The sequence below is a fragment of the Taurulus bubalis genome (assembly GCF_910589615.1).
Source record: "Taurulus bubalis genome assembly, chromosome: 21".
Taxonomy (NCBI): Eukaryota; Metazoa; Chordata; class Actinopteri; order Perciformes; family Cottidae; genus Taurulus; species Taurulus bubalis.
In genome coordinates this window covers 9,211,496-9,229,717 of record NC_136609.1, presented here as the reverse complement: position 1 = coordinate 9,229,717, position 18,222 = coordinate 9,211,496, and the positions used below count along the sequence as shown (strand labels likewise).

At 44.4% G+C, this 18,222-nt stretch overlaps 1 protein-coding gene across 1 annotated transcript in view; it reads right to left on the bottom strand.

The window, feature by feature from the left end:
* Positions 1-11,090: 11,090 nt before the first annotated feature.
* The window catches only part of LOC306753167 (interleukin-1 receptor accessory protein-like 1), a gene marked incomplete at both ends in the record, with an annotated part of 162,849 nt that continues 155,717 nt past the window's right edge, over positions 11,091-18,222 (bottom strand). The window contains 3 exons of the mRNA XM_079237023.1: positions 11,091-11,827; positions 13,825-13,869; positions 16,311-16,481. Coding sequence (XP_079093149.1) covers positions 11,091-11,827; positions 13,825-13,869; positions 16,311-16,481 — 953 coding nt within the window. The remainder of the gene's footprint in view (positions 11,828-13,824; positions 13,870-16,310; positions 16,482-18,222) is intronic.

The following is an 18,222-nucleotide window of genomic DNA, read 5'->3' as shown; positions in this document are numbered from 1 at the left end:
TGTTCTTTTTTTTGTTATTTCATTTTTCAAAAAAAAATATATTTCCTTTTACGTGTTTAAAGTAAACCGCCTCGTCTTCCTCCTTTCTTCCTTCCTGTGGTCGATCATTCTGCAGCGCAGATCAGCACGATGATGTCACTCAGTCCAGAGAACGGTTTGCAAAACGCTTTTGAAGAATATTCTGTTGGAAAGAGCGGGTTGATGCTTAAAGTGGAATGACTGTTCATTCCACTTTAAGCATCAACCCAATGCGTTAAACTCAGTTCAAACACAGGAAGGAGTCGGCTGATAAACCAACTTATGTCTGTTTATTGATTTGACGCAGTTTACGGAGAGATGAGGGTCATTAAGAAGAATCTGTTCAGGGTTAACTGGTCCTGAACTTAAATTCAGTTTTTTCCATCTCGTACGTCTGATCTTTCCACATTTATAAAGCTACCTGCAGTTATTCAGACACACATAGACACATAGATTATGTTTACTAAGTTTCATCAACTTAGCGGTCAGTAAGAAAACTGAAGTAATAGAAAAGGACGTTGGTGATCAACTCAAAATGACTGGTGAATAATGCTAATATAAAAATATCCACAAACCCTCTCAGAATGACAATTACATGTGTTTTTTTACTGTTTATTCGTTGACCTAAAATAGCATTTGTAACTTCTAACTTGTAACTTTGATCATTTTATTGATCAACTTCAGTTTAGTTAAATCAGTAATTCTTCTTTCATCACCATGTCATGCAATTGTATTAATACTGTATATTTTGAACCAGATGGATATAAACAGAGAATTGATTTTATTTTACATTTGATTCATTTATATGAACATTTTATTTACAATGGGGCAACAAGGGACTCGTCTCTGTGGTCAAGTTGAGTAGTTTGACCTCTAGCAGCTCATCAGAGTCCAACCAGAAGGAGTCAAGGTCGTCGTTCCCAGTGGCCTCTGTAGGACTCTGTAGCTGGATGCTCTGTAGCTGGATGCTCTGTAGCTGGATGCTCTGTAGCTGGATGCTCCGTCACATGTTGGTAATATTCGTCCTGCTCGTCTTTGGACAGAGACTTCCACTGGAGAGAGAAAACATTAATCAGAGCGTTCTCCCACAGACTCCCCTGGTGCATTTGTGTCGTCACAATTTGCATTAAGACGTGTTCTCTGGTTATTAGACAACTGATCAATAAAGAACAAGCACACCTGCAGTCTTTAACCAAACTGTCATGACGGTTGTGTAGCATTGAGCGCCTCACAGAGCAAACACACATACCTTCTGCAGAGAAATGAAATACAAGGTGAATGTGGCCAAAACTCTGTGTGAGATATCACATTGTTATACTGGAGACACAAACACACACAGAGCAGCTGGTTGGAGAAGCTGAAACCGTGTCACCGGTCTATCAGGAGACGCCACTAAAGAAGATCTCACTGGTTCACTGATTGAATTAAGCTGCAATGATGTTGAACTATGAGTTGAACTTGAGCTCAAAATTGGAACTATCCGTAAAAGTAAACGCTCAGCTACACAATATCAATATATTACTTACAGAATAATAAATCACTGTTTTATCTACTTGTACTGTACTACAGTTCAAAGGAAAATACTGTAATAAAGACTGTGGCAGTTGAGTTTTTTTTTTTTGATAACTGCCTGCCGTACAGTCTCTCAGTACAGAGCAGAGTGCAAATGAGCAAGCAGTGAAAAGAGTCTGAAACAAGCGAGGAGCTCTCTGTGTGGATTCGATTCCTTTGCATCGGAGCTGGTTCAAGCTTTAAAAAAAAGGCCCGGGCGGTGAATGAAACTCGCCATAAACAAGCCTGAGAAATACAGTAAAGGATCACGAAATGCAAAAGCATCAAAAGTCCTTCAGAATGCTGCATAATATTCATCCCACTTTGTTCCTGGGTTGAATCCACACTCAGTTCTTGCTTCTCCTCGTTACTATAGAAACAGTTTCCTGTACAAGGAGTAAAGTCTGGCCTCGCCAGGTAATTACACACCGAGGGCAGCTTTGCTTTTATGCTGGTGTCATTCTGCCGGCAGGGGAAGTGGAATTAAACTAACGGCTACATGCCTCTGTTGGTAAAACTCCTGATCGCGTGTGATTGAGCTCTGTTCACATTGCCTCTGTTTTTACCTCCAAACCTCTCGGCTTCGCGCGAGTTAACGTTTCCAAACTTTCTCCTGTACAAGTGAGAAGACGTCCGGGGACTGAACGATCATTTAATGTTGACTTATGTATTCATAATATCTCCTTTTAAATCATTTACTTTCAGCCTTCACATAGAATTCTCCTACACATCATGACTTTTATGTTTTTTTTATGTGTAGCTCTGAGCCGAGGCGAGACTAGAACCCAGGTTGCTCAGCAGCCTCAACCGGAGCATCACTCACTAAAGTGTAATACAAACATCTGCCCAACCTCGCAGTCAAGATCTTACCATCCCCTTCAGCTCAATGCACCCATCCTCCCTCAGCAGATCACAAGCCTCCGTGTACAACAGAACACCGAGCCGCCGCTTCCCAAAAACCAAACGCCGTTTAGGCTTTCATGAGAACGAGAGCAAAGGCAACACCCTCTCCTCCTGCGTCATGACTGAGACAAGGAAAGGAAACAAATGGTTCCTATCCCTCACTGACACTTTGCACACAGGCATCAAAAGGCATTAGCTAAAAAAATAACTAAATAACAACACATTTGTCACCAATCCGACACCTACAAAAACAAGAGTACAGGTGTCAATTAAAACGGCTGCTTAGTCGGGCTTCATTGCAACACCCCCGGGTGCTTCGGGCCGCGTTTCATTGGAACCTGGGAAATACCAGCAGGAGTTAAAGCACATGAACTCATACCATACTGTGCGTGTTCATAATGTGCATTAACATTTGGTGCGGAATCACCTCCCATGGTGCAACACTGATTTCCCAGCTTTGTCCTCACCTGAAGGTGTTTTTCTGTGTCGTTTAAAGCGCTCATATATAACATGATAACTGTTGTGATGGACTGAAACATGTCCTTATAGTTTGTTTTAAAACGGCTGCAACTTACAATTGTCTTTATCAATCAAGCCGCCCATAACACTTTACCCAGTGCTCAAATAAGTGTCTTTTAAAATGGCATTAAGATTAATTTTACAAAGGGGTCAAACTGGGCCCTGATGAACGACTTTAAAACAATCCAACATTTGAATTGTTGTCTGTTGATGTTCTGTGAAGGAACACGTCATTTCAGCACATAACAGCTGTAGTGGCTTCATTAATAAACTGTATATTATATGTGCATAATAAATGACATTGCATGCAGCATCCAGAATCCCGGTGACCACCTGACATTTCTGAGACTTCCTCCCTTTCAATCCCTTTCAATCTCCCCTAAAGGCAACAACATCTCCTTTGTTAGAAGACAGGTATCAAAGTCAAAAAGTTACCAACTCTACATATTTCTGCTGCCGGTGACAATGAGCACAGCTCCTGAGCCGGTTCTCTCAGGGCTTTTCTCTCCTCCGGAGGCAGCCTTTCAAGGCTGCGATAGACATTTAAGCTTGGAGTATTAGCACCGAAACCTTCCAAGCATTTGCATTAACAGGTTTTTTCTTCTTCTTCTCAGACACTGAGTCTAACACCCGCTAAGCTCGTCTCAGATTACTGCAGTCCTCCTTTTGGTGCAGACACCCCTACCCACTGTGTGTGTGTGTGTGTGTGTGTGTGTGTGTGTGCACGTCTTACACGGTCACAAATGAATGCTAACCTCTAATAATGCGCAGCACTGTGACCTGTGATGGGCGGTTCAAGTGCAGAACATTGAACTGTAACTATTTGGAAATTCAACATTCTCTGGTTGCAACTTCTCTGCTTTTCTTAAAGTGACAGTACACTTAGCAATCTTTGAGTTTTACGCGCTGCCGGTCAAACAAAACAATAATACATGGGTCACAAAGTGTAATGCACACAACGTCCTTCACCATAAAGTCTATATTAAATAACAACATAGACATGTGTGTAGTAAATATTTGACAAATGAAAAGTGATTTCCCATTTTATTCAGAATTTTAGTGCAAAATAAGCATGAGCACTTTGTGGAGTCATAGAGTAAAAAAGTGAAATGTTTCCAGCTACATGTATGCACACAAATAAAGAGTAATCAGACTATTAACAATAATAATTACTAAAGCCCCACTTGCGCAAAGCTGCTCAATAGAAAAAGTATTGCTGCTTCGGTCGTTTTCATCACATATCTGGAGATTTGATTGTCTCAGTTTTATATTCATATTAAAGTGATTATCTTCAGGTTGTGTACTGACAAAACAAGACATTCAAACAAGTCGATAACTCTGACTTTGACTGACTGGTGTCGCTCGGGGAAGCGTCCTCGGTCCTCAGCTCGACCTGTGGAAGCCCAACAACGAAAAACACACAAAACAAAACAACATTTTGCTTAGTCATTGCACAAATGTCTAAACTAACGGTGGTTCAATGCATTGATGTGGTTAACATGTGACACAGAAGGGATCTTGTTTATACGACACATCATGAGAAACACTGGTTTACCTCTACGCCGTCAGCTGGAACCAACCAGCTGAGCTAGTATGCATATATTAGAATATACTTTATTCAATACATCTTGTAAGTAAATGCTAATCAACGAAATGATCAACAGAAGGCTAAATGTTATTTTGAATTGCACTGATTTTATGAAAAAACAACAATATTCTATGTAAAGCATAAATAAAATATAGGGTCATCCCTATTGAATAGAATAGATAACTATGCTGGAGATAAATTATTCATATTATGATGAATCATTGATTTTTTCCTATTCTTTTTTCACTGTGGAGTTTAATGGAGTTTAATATTATCATGTACTGTGTGTTGTTCAAGGGAAACATACATAAACAATGTATTTAGAATGATATAGAAATGTTTACTATATATATATATATATATGCCTTTACTTTATTATCAACAATAATAAAGTGCATCTATTCTTTAGAGAGATACTTAGATGTTTTCTTTTTCACGGTTTTGAGAAGAATCCAAGAAACGACCACAAAAAATAAACAATCAAATCAACACCTACCACCTTCATCATCATCATCATCGTCGTCATCTTGTCCTCCCAGTAAAAACACGTTCCCCGTGTCATCTTCCAAAAGACACATCCACAAGGTGATGAAAATGTTCATTTCCTGCTGAGTCGACACGTGTCTCACACACCTGGAGGTCATCAGCTATTAAACAGCAAATGAGCAGAGTGATGACAGAAATAAAGAAGAAGAAAGAAAGTTGTCTGAATTATTCATAATTACATTTTCTAACTACGGGATAATCAATAATAATGAACTAAAATAGCATTTCCCAGTCTTTCTCTTATAACTATCTACTATATATACCAGCAGGTAACTCCTCATTCCTTCCCATGTAACTTCTTGCTAAGAGTTGCTAAATATGGAAATACTAGAAGCTGGCCACAGGACTTATTCTGAATCCTGGTCACTATATCCTCCATCATATATTCAGAGAACAGTAAGGATTAAACACATAACTCCGCTGGGAGCCGAATGAGAGCGCTGAGCAGCAGCAGCTCATCTAATGGAAGTTGCACAGCCACTCAATTCATCACAATTGATTTCAGATGGCGAAAAGATTTCAACTGGGGGGCAATTTACAGAATACATGTGTGTGTGTGTGTGTGTGTGTGTGTGTGTGTGTGTGTGTGTGTGTGTGTGTGTGTGTGGTTTCTATCATGACAGAACGATCTCCCCATCACCACACTCTTGCCATAATGGCTCAAATTGGGCCCTCGCCTCCCAGCATGCCTTGCCAGGGATTGAGTCAGCTGCAGAGCGCAGTGCGTCCAGCAGAGGACAGCGTTTCACTTTGAATTTCCTGATGCACCCCCCCTCTCCCCCCCTCCCTCTCTGCATCTTTTAATTGGAGGACAGGAACGGCCTCAAATTCAATGTGACTCTTTATTCTGATTATAATAAAGCAATATGATCTCGCTTGCCGTTATTTTTGATTTATCCAACTGAGACTTTGAAACAGCGGTGAAATATCTTTTGACAAGCCAGCTGTGTCCGCGGTCAAATCAATACCCAAGCTTCACACACACACACACATACACACATACACACACACACACATCGATATGATTGTAAAATAATAATTAATTAAAGATGGAGGCGCTCTTGCAGGAAGTAGCAGTAAATTGAAGGCCTTGGTAAGTGATCAGTGATCCATGACTTGCATCTTCCACTCACACCGCATGCACAGCCAATTATGCCGTGCTGAACCATGGAGAGTTCAGAATTACTCCAAAACTGGGTTAACAGCTGCCTGCATCCACTCTCTCCAAATGCTCTCAGCTCACACACACACAGATACACACACACACACACACACACACACACACACACACACACACACACACTGCCTCCGCCGCCACCTATCCATGCACAGACAATTGGCCTGGTTCTTCAAGTGGAAGACATGTGACACAGGGCACCGAGCAGAGAGCTCCAAGTAACAAGGCCCTGTGAGACATGGAGGGGCGAGGTATACCTGCCAGAGTGAGTAATACTCTTCACCAGTAAGAGTGTGTGTGTGTGTGTGTGTGTGTGTAGGCAGAGGAAGAAACAAAACATCTGTGCATGAGCTCGTATTCTGATCTGCTCTCACTGCAGTGGCTGTCTTAACTCCTCCCCTCTCAACCCTACACGTCACACACTTTTGTTCTGGCTTATTATGCTGTGACACTGTAATAAAGGGAAGATGATTTCATCTGGGTGGGGGTGGGCGGGGCTAAATCAACTCTCCATATGGCAACGTGTCGGCTCAGATGGAAACATCTGCCGGTTCTCCATGTTCACGCGGGCACAGATGATTAGAACGTAGCTGCATGTTATAGCCGTGGAGGTAAAAGGTAGAAGAAAAAAAAAGAACAACCCCCGAGATGACTTTGGGGAACATCGCGCCTCGTCTAGATCGGTACGTGGCGTATGAGTGTGTGACACAGCGGGATGCGAGCTGCTCGACTCCACATAGGGAAACAGTCTTTACCTGTGGGAACCGATTTAGCTTTTCTTTTTCCTACTGCTGCCGCATGCTGGAAAAGGTTCCACCAGCTGGTCCGTGAGAGGAAGAAGAAAAAAAAGATGGACGTTCAAGCGTCCGCCTCAATGCATCCCGCCAAAAAGTCATGCGGCTACAGCGTCTTCGTCCTCGCCGCTTGACTTTTTTCACGTGTTGTCTCCTCGTTTATCTGGTTTGAATCCCACTGGAAGAGAAATGATCCCGTTCTCCAGCGAGTCCAACGTTTTAATTGTAAAATATATACCGTAAAAGTCGGGTTATACGCCGCTACTACCTCCGGTCAGTGTCCCGCTGTAGCAAGCTAGGAGCAGCGTTAGCTAGCGCTGCTACTAGCTCCCCGCTGCTGCTGCTAGCTCCCCACTGCTGCTGCTAGCTCCCCACTCCTGCTGCTAGCTCCCCGCTCCTGCTGCTAGCTCCCCGCTCCTCCCCGCTCCTCCCCGCTTCAGCTGCTAGCTCCCCGCTCCTGCTACTAGCTCCCCACTACTGCTGCTAGCTCCCCGCTCCTGCTGCTAGCTCCCCACTCCTGCTGCTAGCTCCCCACTCCTGCTGCTAGCTCCCCGCTCCTCCCCGCTCCTCCCCGCTCCAGCTGCTAGCTCCCCGCTGCTGCTGCTACTGGCCGCTGCTGCTGCTACTGTCCGAGTCCCCTCTGCCCAAGTCGGGTGTAGAGCCGGGGCTGGTCCCTACCTTTGGTGGTTGTCGGGGGGAGCTAGCGGAGAGCTAGCGGAAGTTAGCACGGAACTAGCATGAGCGCCAGCTGGCTACAGCGGGGTGCAAATGGGGACAATGAAGGTAGTAGCGGCGTATAACCCGACTTTTACGGTATTCACAGTGTGCCATGCTGTTGTGTGATTGCAGCCAAAAGTGCACTAAGGTCACACAACCATCAGGACATGGCTCAAGTGTTCCTCACTGCATTGACTCTCCTGATTTAGTCTTATTCTAAGATGAGGCCCGGGCTGATTCAGTCTCTGAGTGGAATAAGGAGACGTATTGATTGTTGTTTCAAGGTTTTACGGGATCCGACAGAGTTATGGCGGGCGGGGGCCGCGTCGGCTCCCCGCCAGGAAAAGGGATCCGGGGCCTAGTCAGCAATCTATGCCGCTGCTCCATAAACAAAGCGAGCGTTTTTCTGCAAACAAATACAGCTCTCTCACTCTCTCCACACACACACACACACACACACACACACACACACACACACACACACACACACACACACACACACACACACACACAGAGAAATCACATTACCGTAAATGTGTTTTTATTAATAATAACAGTATCTCTTTTAATGAACATTGCTGATACATAATAGAAAATAAATCAGAAACAGGAGAGACGTCGTCTCAAGAGTCGTGAAAGTGCCTGGAATAATTCTGTGCTATATATTGTCATTGTTATTCATCATCATCCATCATCATCATCGTTTTCTTTACCATCAAAAGCCACGTCGCCGCACATGTTCCAAATTCCTCATGAAACAAAAATGTGTCTTGTATCGGCCCACTTAGAAAATGTTTGTGTTCACGCAGCTTCCCAAGAGCCGGAGCGCCGGCGCCAAAATCCTGTCACAATGTCATCGATTCTACGCGGCGACCTCCAGTCAGGGGCCAGCGTTTCTACTCTGAGGGGCCTCGTGAATAACGGCCGGCGGGTTCGTGAATATGGCTCGATTGTCTTCATCTTAATCCCGTTATTGTCTTGGTTATATTTACACAATTCCACGTCACAGAGCACACAGCCCGACTCCTCTGTTCAGGAATCTTGAAATCCGTGTGTTACTTTTCATAAGGAGGGAAGGGGTTAAAAACAGGCCTGCTCTCACAAACTATTAATTGATTGAAAGATCTCAAATGAAGGACTGTTCAAATTTGTCAGCGTCAACACAGGCCTGTCCTAAAAGTGAAGATTGCATGAAGAAAAATCAGGGGTTGGGGGACAAAACACTATTTTTTTTCATTTATTGTTCACAACTTTGCATATTTCATGGCACTAAAGGAAACGCCTCGACGTGACCAGATGCTCACAGGTATTTTAGTATGAGGTTAGTTTCCAGAAAAACTAATAATCCTAATAAGATGGCACAGCTGCAGAAGGAGGGCGTGTGAATATAGATATAGCTCTTTGTTTATATGATCTGATGACATCGTACCGGCCGCGAAGGACCATTTTGTGAAAGAGATTGTGACTTCACTGTAGCTTTGGTCTAACTTGCTCTAAGTAGCATTTATATATCGTTACATATACTCCAGGATTTAATATGCAATTTTTTAATAATACATTCTTGTCTTTCTTCTGCATTAATTACGTCTTAATTGGAAAGGGGTTTCCTCCACAAAGGCTATTGTTTCTTTTATTTAGGACGATCCACCCTGTGATGATTATTGGTCAGTAGGATGGAAATATAATTGATTACGTCCTCTAAAATGTTACTTTTTAATAACATTAATACTGTTATCAAGGGTTTTTAGATGTTTTCAGGACCAAGACGTGGAAGAAGCTCAACTTTATTTATCCAACTGATATAGATGTGTGTGTGTGTGTGTGTGTGTGTGTGTGTGTGTGTGTGTGTGTGTCGCTTCCCTCGACAAGGGGAATGGCAGACAAATAACAGAGCTGTCATTTAAGAGGAAATGAATAACGGAGACACTTGTTTAGCCCTGGACAGCCTTGTTTGGTCCTTCAGAGGAAAGCAGGAGGAGTAAATGCTTCAGGTGACACCGGATGTCATGGCTTTCCTCTCCTCCGTCTGCATCGACATCATCGATAGTTAAATCAACTGTGAACGCCGCCTGTGACATACAAAGAAATAAAAAGCCTGCTGAGCTGCGATCCACGGTTTGTTTGAAATGTGAAAACTCCTCTTTTTAATAATGACAACAAGCAACCAACTGCTTTTTCCCCCTCTGGTAATATAAGGGTAAGACATTTAGTGAATGACCTATCGATCCATTTTTCGTGAGCTGTGCAGTTCCACATAACAAAACATTGTTATTTTTTTTATTATTACGTCTCCCCAATTCCTTCTATCTGAAACTTTATAGTTATAATATCTCTAAGCAAATATCCCTCAGTTACAAAAATAGACTTTTTTTTCATAAAATAATACACATAATTAATTTTTCGGTGATATAATCATCTGTTAAGGTAAATAGCAAGGCTGTTTTTTTTTCTTTTTTTCGTTTTAAAGTAAATGTTACCGTGAGAGAAACAGAGCGATGTGAAGCCTAGCACCATATTCTTCATCTCCTCCTCCACAGATATGACTTCCCCGTAAGCGTTCGAATATGATCCATTTGTGAACGCCGCCTCGTCCCTGCTCTCTGGACTCCGTATTTTGCATATTCTGGCCGAGTCCAGATTCTCAACCCTTTACAGCAGCCGGTGGAGCCGAAACTCCCGGAAAACACAAACCCAAATTGTTCTCGTCTCTCCGAAGGCTTAAACCTTTACACCCCCCCCCACCCGAAATAATCCCAAAGCTTTATAAACTACACCAGCCAACAAATTAAGATAAAGATAACAACGGTTTATCCAAACATCTCACAGGCCATTGCTTCACTTTTGTACAAACCCCCAAAAAAACTGATGAAAAAACATAAGAAGAAACAAATCCCAAACACTGATGCTACAAAGAATTAGAAAACGTATGTACAGGACCCTGTATTCCTTGAACTTTCTGGGTAAATGATCGTAGGTGTTGGCTTGTGTTACGTGAGTGTTTATACAGGCATACAAAAATCTCTTTTTTTTCTTGTTCATATTCAATAAAAGCAAGGTCTTATCGGACCAAAACTAAAACAAAAATCCGCCCCCCGATGAGTCCGAGTCCCCCCCCACCCCCTCCTGATGTTTCTCAAATCTCAACAGCGGCGCGTGAGCTCAGCGTCTTCCAGCTCCATCCGGCTCCGGTGCGTTCAGGGTCCGAGTGCCAGTGGTGTGGCGATAGACATCGCGATAGATCCGCCCGCTTGCGTCCCAGATGACGACGCCGCCTCCGTCACCAGATGACGCTGGATATGCTGGTCTCTCTGGGCAGCAGCGGCAGCATGGCGTTGTTGCCGTGGGCCTCCTCCATGCTCTGTTGCCGCGGCGACTTGGTGGGCGGCCGCTGCCCGTTGAGGAGCGTCATGGGGATGTTGCAGTAGGTGTGCTGGCTGCCGAGCGCGCCCAGCGGCGGCAGCGGCGGGAGGGTGCCGCCGGGCGGCAGGTCGTAGTCGTAGCTACGGTAATAGTGTTTCTGCCTCATCTGGGTGTGGCAGGAGTTGTGGAAGGTGGAGCGCAAGTCCGGGTGCGTCGTCGCCATGGCGGTGGAGGTGGCCGCCGCCATGGAGATGGCCGAGACCGTCTGGAGCTCGCCGAAGGGGCCCTGCTCGCTGACGTCCAGCACCTGCTCGTGGGAGATGCTCAGGGGCTCCATGCGCTTGAAGGGCATCTCGTAGAGCAGCTGCTTCCAGAACTTGGAGTTGAGCTCGTTGCTGGACGGCCCGCGCCACTTGATGACCGTCAGCGTCTTGATGGTGTGCTTGAGGGCCTCCACCTCCTGGTAGTTCATGATGCCGCGCAGCTCGGCGCACTCGATCAGGATGACCTTGATCTCGCCGGTCACCAGCATGTTGCGCAGCCGCGTCTCCAGCTCAAAGATGCTCCACCCCCTCCGCACCACGTAGCTGGGCGTCATGACGATGATGAGGCGCTTGCTCTGGTCCACGCAGCGCGCCACGTCCTCGATGTAGGCTGCGTGCACACACAGAGACACACACACCGTGAACACCGACGCACACAGAGCGCACGAGCGATGGAAGCATGACACGCGGCGCGGCGGCTACTCGGAGAATCCTGGTGGCCGCTTATCAAAGTTTTCAAACAACCCAATCCAATTAACTTGAGACGGGAAAAACACACACAGCGGTTCTTTAAAGAAGAATTAAAGTTGTTTAAAATAAACATCGGATGAATCCTAAAATCTACAGCAACACTCATTTATTCATGAGGATTATTGATGCTCTCGATGGAGATAAAATACACTGCTATGTATGCTAACTCGCTAAATCTAAAGCCTCTGCAGCGCTTCATAATAAGATGTGTTTGTACAATATTATAGACAAGACAAGAGGAAGGGGATCACTTTGGTTTTACTGGAAGAAGACGATAAACATAAAACACTCAAAGCCAAGCAACATACCTCTATGTAGATCAAATTAATTGGACTTTTTACAGTAAATAAAGTATCGCGTCCACGCTGGCTAACGAGTAGCTCGGCTGCCTGCGTCAAAAATGAACCTGATTAAGTGTTTCCCTAGGTGTGTGTGTGTGTGTGTGTGTGTGTGTGTGTGTGTGTGTGTGAGTGTGTGTGTGTAGCTAATGCCTGCTCTGAGACAAGGACAGAGTGGCTCCTCAACAGCAGGTAGACGGATTAACTGGGCTTCACTTCCCAATCAAAGCTTACGACCCTCCTGTGTGTGTGGAGAAAATTTGTGTTTGTTTTTCTTCCTCCATCTTTCTCGTAGTCGAGAGATGCCGAGTGTGTGTGTGTGTGTGTGTGTGTGTGTGAGATGCCGGTCTTTGTATCTCCTGTCCTCTGAGAATGAACTCCTTCTTTCATGTGTTGCTCAGCCCGAGGCTTCACCGCGAGAGGGACCTGATTAGAGTAAACGTGGGTTTTGTAGTCCGCCCCGTGCTTCGACATGACAAGTCAATCGCCGTGCCGTTTTGGTAATTGGTCCTTGTGCGGTAAGTCGTCACCGAGGCGCCCCGCGGTGGGGTGCAAGCTTTTTTCCGTATCGGGTTATCAAGCGAAAACAAGTTTTTCTTTTATCTTACCATGAATGCAACAAACGGGAATGGATAAACGGATTCTATATAATTAACTAATGAGCCGTAGTTTCATTTTATGTTTTGAATTGATTAAACTGTAAAGTAACTATGCCCTCCTGGGGCGCGGTAATACTTTACAGCTTTATAGATTAAACTCCTCCTTCCAGAGACCTCACAGGCCTTACAATCAAAGTGGTGCACGTGTAAGAATTGATTCCTGGCTGCATACAAATAAAAATCAAGGCTAAATTACACGAGGCAGAGCATCAGTGTCGCCCTGCTCTCTGCGGTTTATCTCATCTTTTTGAAAACAGAGGAAGTTGATGTGCGTTTAGAGTTCATTCCACAACCTGTAACTACACTTTCTGTTCCAGCGAAGCAGCAGCTACACCCTCAGAGGAAGAGGAGAGTTGTGACATTTGGCGGGCGACTCTCCTCCGCCGCCACACGGGAGACTAAAAAGATCATCAGAGTCTGAATGCTGTGTTTGAAGGTCGCGCTTCGCCCTGAATGTCACGCGATAGTGGGACCATGTGCAGCGATATAAGAATGAAACATTTTTAATATATGTCCGAATAGTTTAAATCCCCAAACACAACAAAAAAAAAGCAAACACAAAAAACAGTGTGACTAATCTGTAATTTAAGTAAATGCAAGATAAAAACATTTAATAATTCATTATATTATGAAGGCATTACAAGTTGTTACTAATTGCTTTATTCTTAATTAATAAACAATGTTTTAATCCAGTAATAATGGCCAGATCATTGCAATATTAACCACTTATAAAGCCATTAGTAACAACGTACACAGCCTTAAAGTATGATTTATTATACAGAGTTATCAGAATGATTTGATGAACTGATTTGATGAGGAAATCTGCATCGTTATGTGTTAAAAATCTGGGGAAAAAGTACCTCTAAGTAGTCTTGTGTCATCCTGGAAATGATCATTGGTGAAACCTAAACATAGATATTTACATTCAAAGTATGATCAAAAAGATTTGCAGAAAAGCATTAATTAAAAAACAAACCGCAAAAAATAGACACTTTAGTGAATGTGGGGACATTGTGGGGCTCTGGCATAAACTGTGTTTCTCCGCTGGTGTTCCACTGGCGATTGTAACACGGTAATCGCGCTGACCAGTTTATTCCAGTTTAATATGGGACATGTAGCATAAAAAAGCCGAGGAAAAGCCCTTTTTCTTATTCGGTGGCCGGTTTAGCCGAGTTGCACTTTTGTGCTCTATTCGAATGGTGACATGTTTAAAATGTTAAAAAATAATAATCCAGCCCACTGTGGAATAGCACGTTACGCATCAGACACATGTTGAAACCCCACATGGCCAAACTGTGTTTATCTATAGCCGTGGATTACGCCTTATTATATCGACAGCTGAGATGCTAATACATTCCCAATGGGAGCTAAATGTGTGTACACAAACACAATAAGCAGATTCCTCTCAATCCTTGCATTTTTATGCCCATTTTTCCCATATTACAACGGTCCCCCTCGCATGGAGCACATAATCACAGCAAGGGATTCAGTTTATAACCTTGGCACAATGCCACTGAAGAGGAACATAATTAGTAATGGCGGTGTGTGCGGGAAGACAGGCAGATGCAAGTATTCAAATGGAGGCTAAGAGCATAATGATATTATCTCACTCATCTTGGTGTGATGAGTTAATTGAAGATAAGCACGGGGCATGGTGAGGCGCTCCGTTAGGAATATATACTGTGGCAAAAACATGCATTAATATCCATGCGTCAAGAGCGTTCTGATGGTACAGCTGACATCATTACACAGCAGCATGCGCAGGTACAGTTTGTATGGAGCTGGATCAGGACATGGACTGTAATAATAACTCCGCCCCTTTATGCCTTCCACATTGTGTGGAAAACGCACTTTAAATACTCGGGTACATAAAGAAGCAACTTGTTTTTCTACTGATTATCTGTTGAGGCCTGCAGTGCAAGGTTTACAGGAACTCACTCTCACTATAAAGCCGGACTGCAGGGACTGAACTCGGCACCGGCCCACAGATCAGATGCTGACAATTTTATGAATTCAAGAGCAATTTAAGCAGAGTTCTTAAACTCCTGTGCTGGGGGAAGTATTGAGAAAGCTCTGCAGGGAAAACTTCCCTCCAGAAAAAATTACAGTCGGCGAAATATTAACCGCATAAAGGGACTCTTCCAAGTGTTATTACAGGTACATTATATTGCCGGCTTATCAAAACTGAATTAAGTTCAGGCAGCGGTTCAATATCTGGGTTGTGGAAATAAAGATCCAGTACCTCCAAGTGTAGGAGAGAGTACCTGAGTAATTATACTTCGTTACCTTCCACTAGTAGTAAACCTTTTCAGCCAAATATGACTTATCTATTTATGTACAGGCTCAGAGTTGCTCACTATACTTATTATCTGTGGTGAATACATTTAGTTAGTTTTTTCAGGTATCAATTATTAATGTTATTTAGCGTCGGATTCATGAAACGAGTCACCAGAGGCTCTTCGACCGCTGTTTCTTAATAAACGGCCATGAATGCGGAGCCAGACTAAACTTCAGGGGTTCTTCAGAGGCGCCACTTTGACGGTAATCTACATCGACACGAGCTCTACCGGTGTTTGGGAGACGCCGCCGGCAGCGGAGCGCAATTTTATTTTATTTTATACTGCACCCTCTTCATCGACACGTTCCACCTGTGTTCAACCAACTGATCCAGTGGTTTATCCATTACTGTCAGTTACGTGTCTTAACTAGTTTTCCAGTGCTGACACAGTGGGAAAAAAAGGACACACACACACACACACACACACACACACACACACACACACACACACTGCTGTGTTGTACCCGAGGTGGAAACGTTGCAGAACTTAAAAGGAACTGGGAACAAAAGAGCAGTGTGCGGGTACTTTTCCAACTGCAAAAGTACCTCAGGTGGGGAATCCCTCATTTTAATTCCCTGTAATTTACATACTGTTTATTCAGAAAGGTGTTTTTCTCATGTGTCACATCTGCAACTTTGCTAAACGCTGGTTTATTAAGAGAATATCTCATTGCTCACCAGCAGGTTGCATTGAATGAACTAAATAAAGCGAATAAAATGAACTCTAGCTTGGTTTCCGGTTCTATTCCTATTTATTTCCCCGCAAGCATTTCACCTGAAGAACCCCCGAAGTTCCACTTTTTACATTCTGATCCGCTTCAGCTCAGCCGGCGGTTAGAGAAAGCTCCATCAGATTAAACACAGTGACGGCCGTACAGGTCGAGATACGCCACAACACAAAATGCATCACAAGACAAGGCATACCACCACGGCACTGACAACACGAGCAACACCAAGCGACAAAACATTCGACACAACTTTGACATCGCCGCGAGAGAGAGAGCTTACTTCCTGTGGGGATCAAGTCCCTGTCTGGAATGAAGAGTTTATACCCATAATGCTTCTCCAGCACGTCGGGGAGGATCTCCAGGGCAAAGCGCTCCTCCTCCCGGGTCTCCTGGCTCCACTGGTCCGGGTCCACTTTGGTGTAGGACAGGTACGCGTCGTAGTCCTTGTTATCTGCGGGTGGAAGGTGGGCAGACAGACAGGTGAGATGTCACAGCTCCTGGCATCCACCTGGCACACCGGCCTCGGCAAACTGAATAAAATAAAAGAAAGTCTGTTCCCCGCATCGCTTCCCCGCGTGTTTTTTTTTTCCCGAGCAGCTCCCTGAACCACTTTGCCCCAATTAAATGCGGACGTGTTTTATGATTTGGACATAATGTTTCCTGCTTTGGTCAGCAAAAAAAAAATAAAAAAATGCACTGCTGTACCCCAGATGCTCGCAATCTATTTTCATACCGGTGCCGCGGAGAGCTATTCATTCACTGGGAGACTTCATTGAGACGGGCCGCCTACATTACACTGACCTCTGGGCACTTCTGCCCATCTGAGTGCTTTTCATTACAGCTCCGTCCCCGCTGACGAATAAACGCTGCCTCGATAGCGCCCGTGCCCACTGCGGGCAAAACAAATTAGACTCCAGCCTGAGCTAAATGCTCACCGTTGCCCGCTAGGCCGACGCGCGGCGCGGCTCCATCACCCACATGAAAAGCCCTGATTGATGACGGATTTGAAAAAGAGTGAGCGGTGGAAAGTGAGAGGCGAGGGAGGGCTTCAAACGCTGGAGCACTTCACAATGAGTCGGGAGAGATAGGCTCCGATTCCTCCGAGTGCTACAGGAAGGAGATAACAGCCTCTTGCTCCCGCCGCAACAACTTTACTCCAAACATCGAAGCGGACTGAACGGCCCGATTGCACTTCATCTATTAGAGCGATGGGCTGCTTGACCCGGAGGGTCGTTTCCGACATGGCGAGGAGGCCGCTGCGTAACTGAGTGGGGAGAGAGGGGCCGGTCTCTAGAGTGAGCTGTCTGGATCTTTTGTTGGTAGCTAGCGCTAGGGCTGGGCGGTATGGCCAAAAATTCATATCACGGTATTTTGTAAGATTCTGGCAGTTTCACGGTATTTTTTTCTCGAATAAACACATTAATTTATTCACGCCGAAAAGTAACGCCGCCGCCGTTATTCACCACTCACTTGCAACTGGCCAGCAGCTGTTTTGATTGGTACATAGGGAGCTAAACCTGGAGGGATTTAGGACCCAGGGGAATGTCCCTTCATACTAGTGGCGCATGCGCAGCCGTAACGGCTATTGTAATTTTTCGGCAGGCAGCAACATTTAATGTTTACAGTCACAGATGCGTGTACAGCGGTCTGAACTACTTACGTCTCACGGATAGAAGTTGACTCATGGTTTGAAAGAAATTACATTGCCAAAATGCACGCTGGGTAAAGCCCGCCCACTCAGCCGCACAGGAAGAGACTTCTTCCTGCACAAGAAAAGTCTTCCTGTGTGGGCGGTGTCATTTACCGAGCATGCATTTTGGCAATGTAATTTCTTTCAAACAATGAGTCAAGTGAGTTAACATAAGATGTAAGTAGCTCGGTCCGCTGCTCCTTCAGCTTCAAGCTTTGAATATGAAATGTTGTTGCCTGCCAAACAACATATGAAAAATTCATACCGTACAGAAAACTGAAACCGGTTGATACTGCACAGCTCTAGCTAGCCCTAGCTAGCGCATGGGTCTAGTATTGTTCATAGCTTGTTACGTATCAAATTTCCTGTGGCAGCCGGTCAGAAACCATTTTGTTTCTTAGCAATTAATGAAAATATAACATTTCTCCAATTTCTTTTTCCTCAAATGAAATTGCGAGAGGTGTGTGTTTTCCTGGTAACTTAAGATAACCCACACTAAACA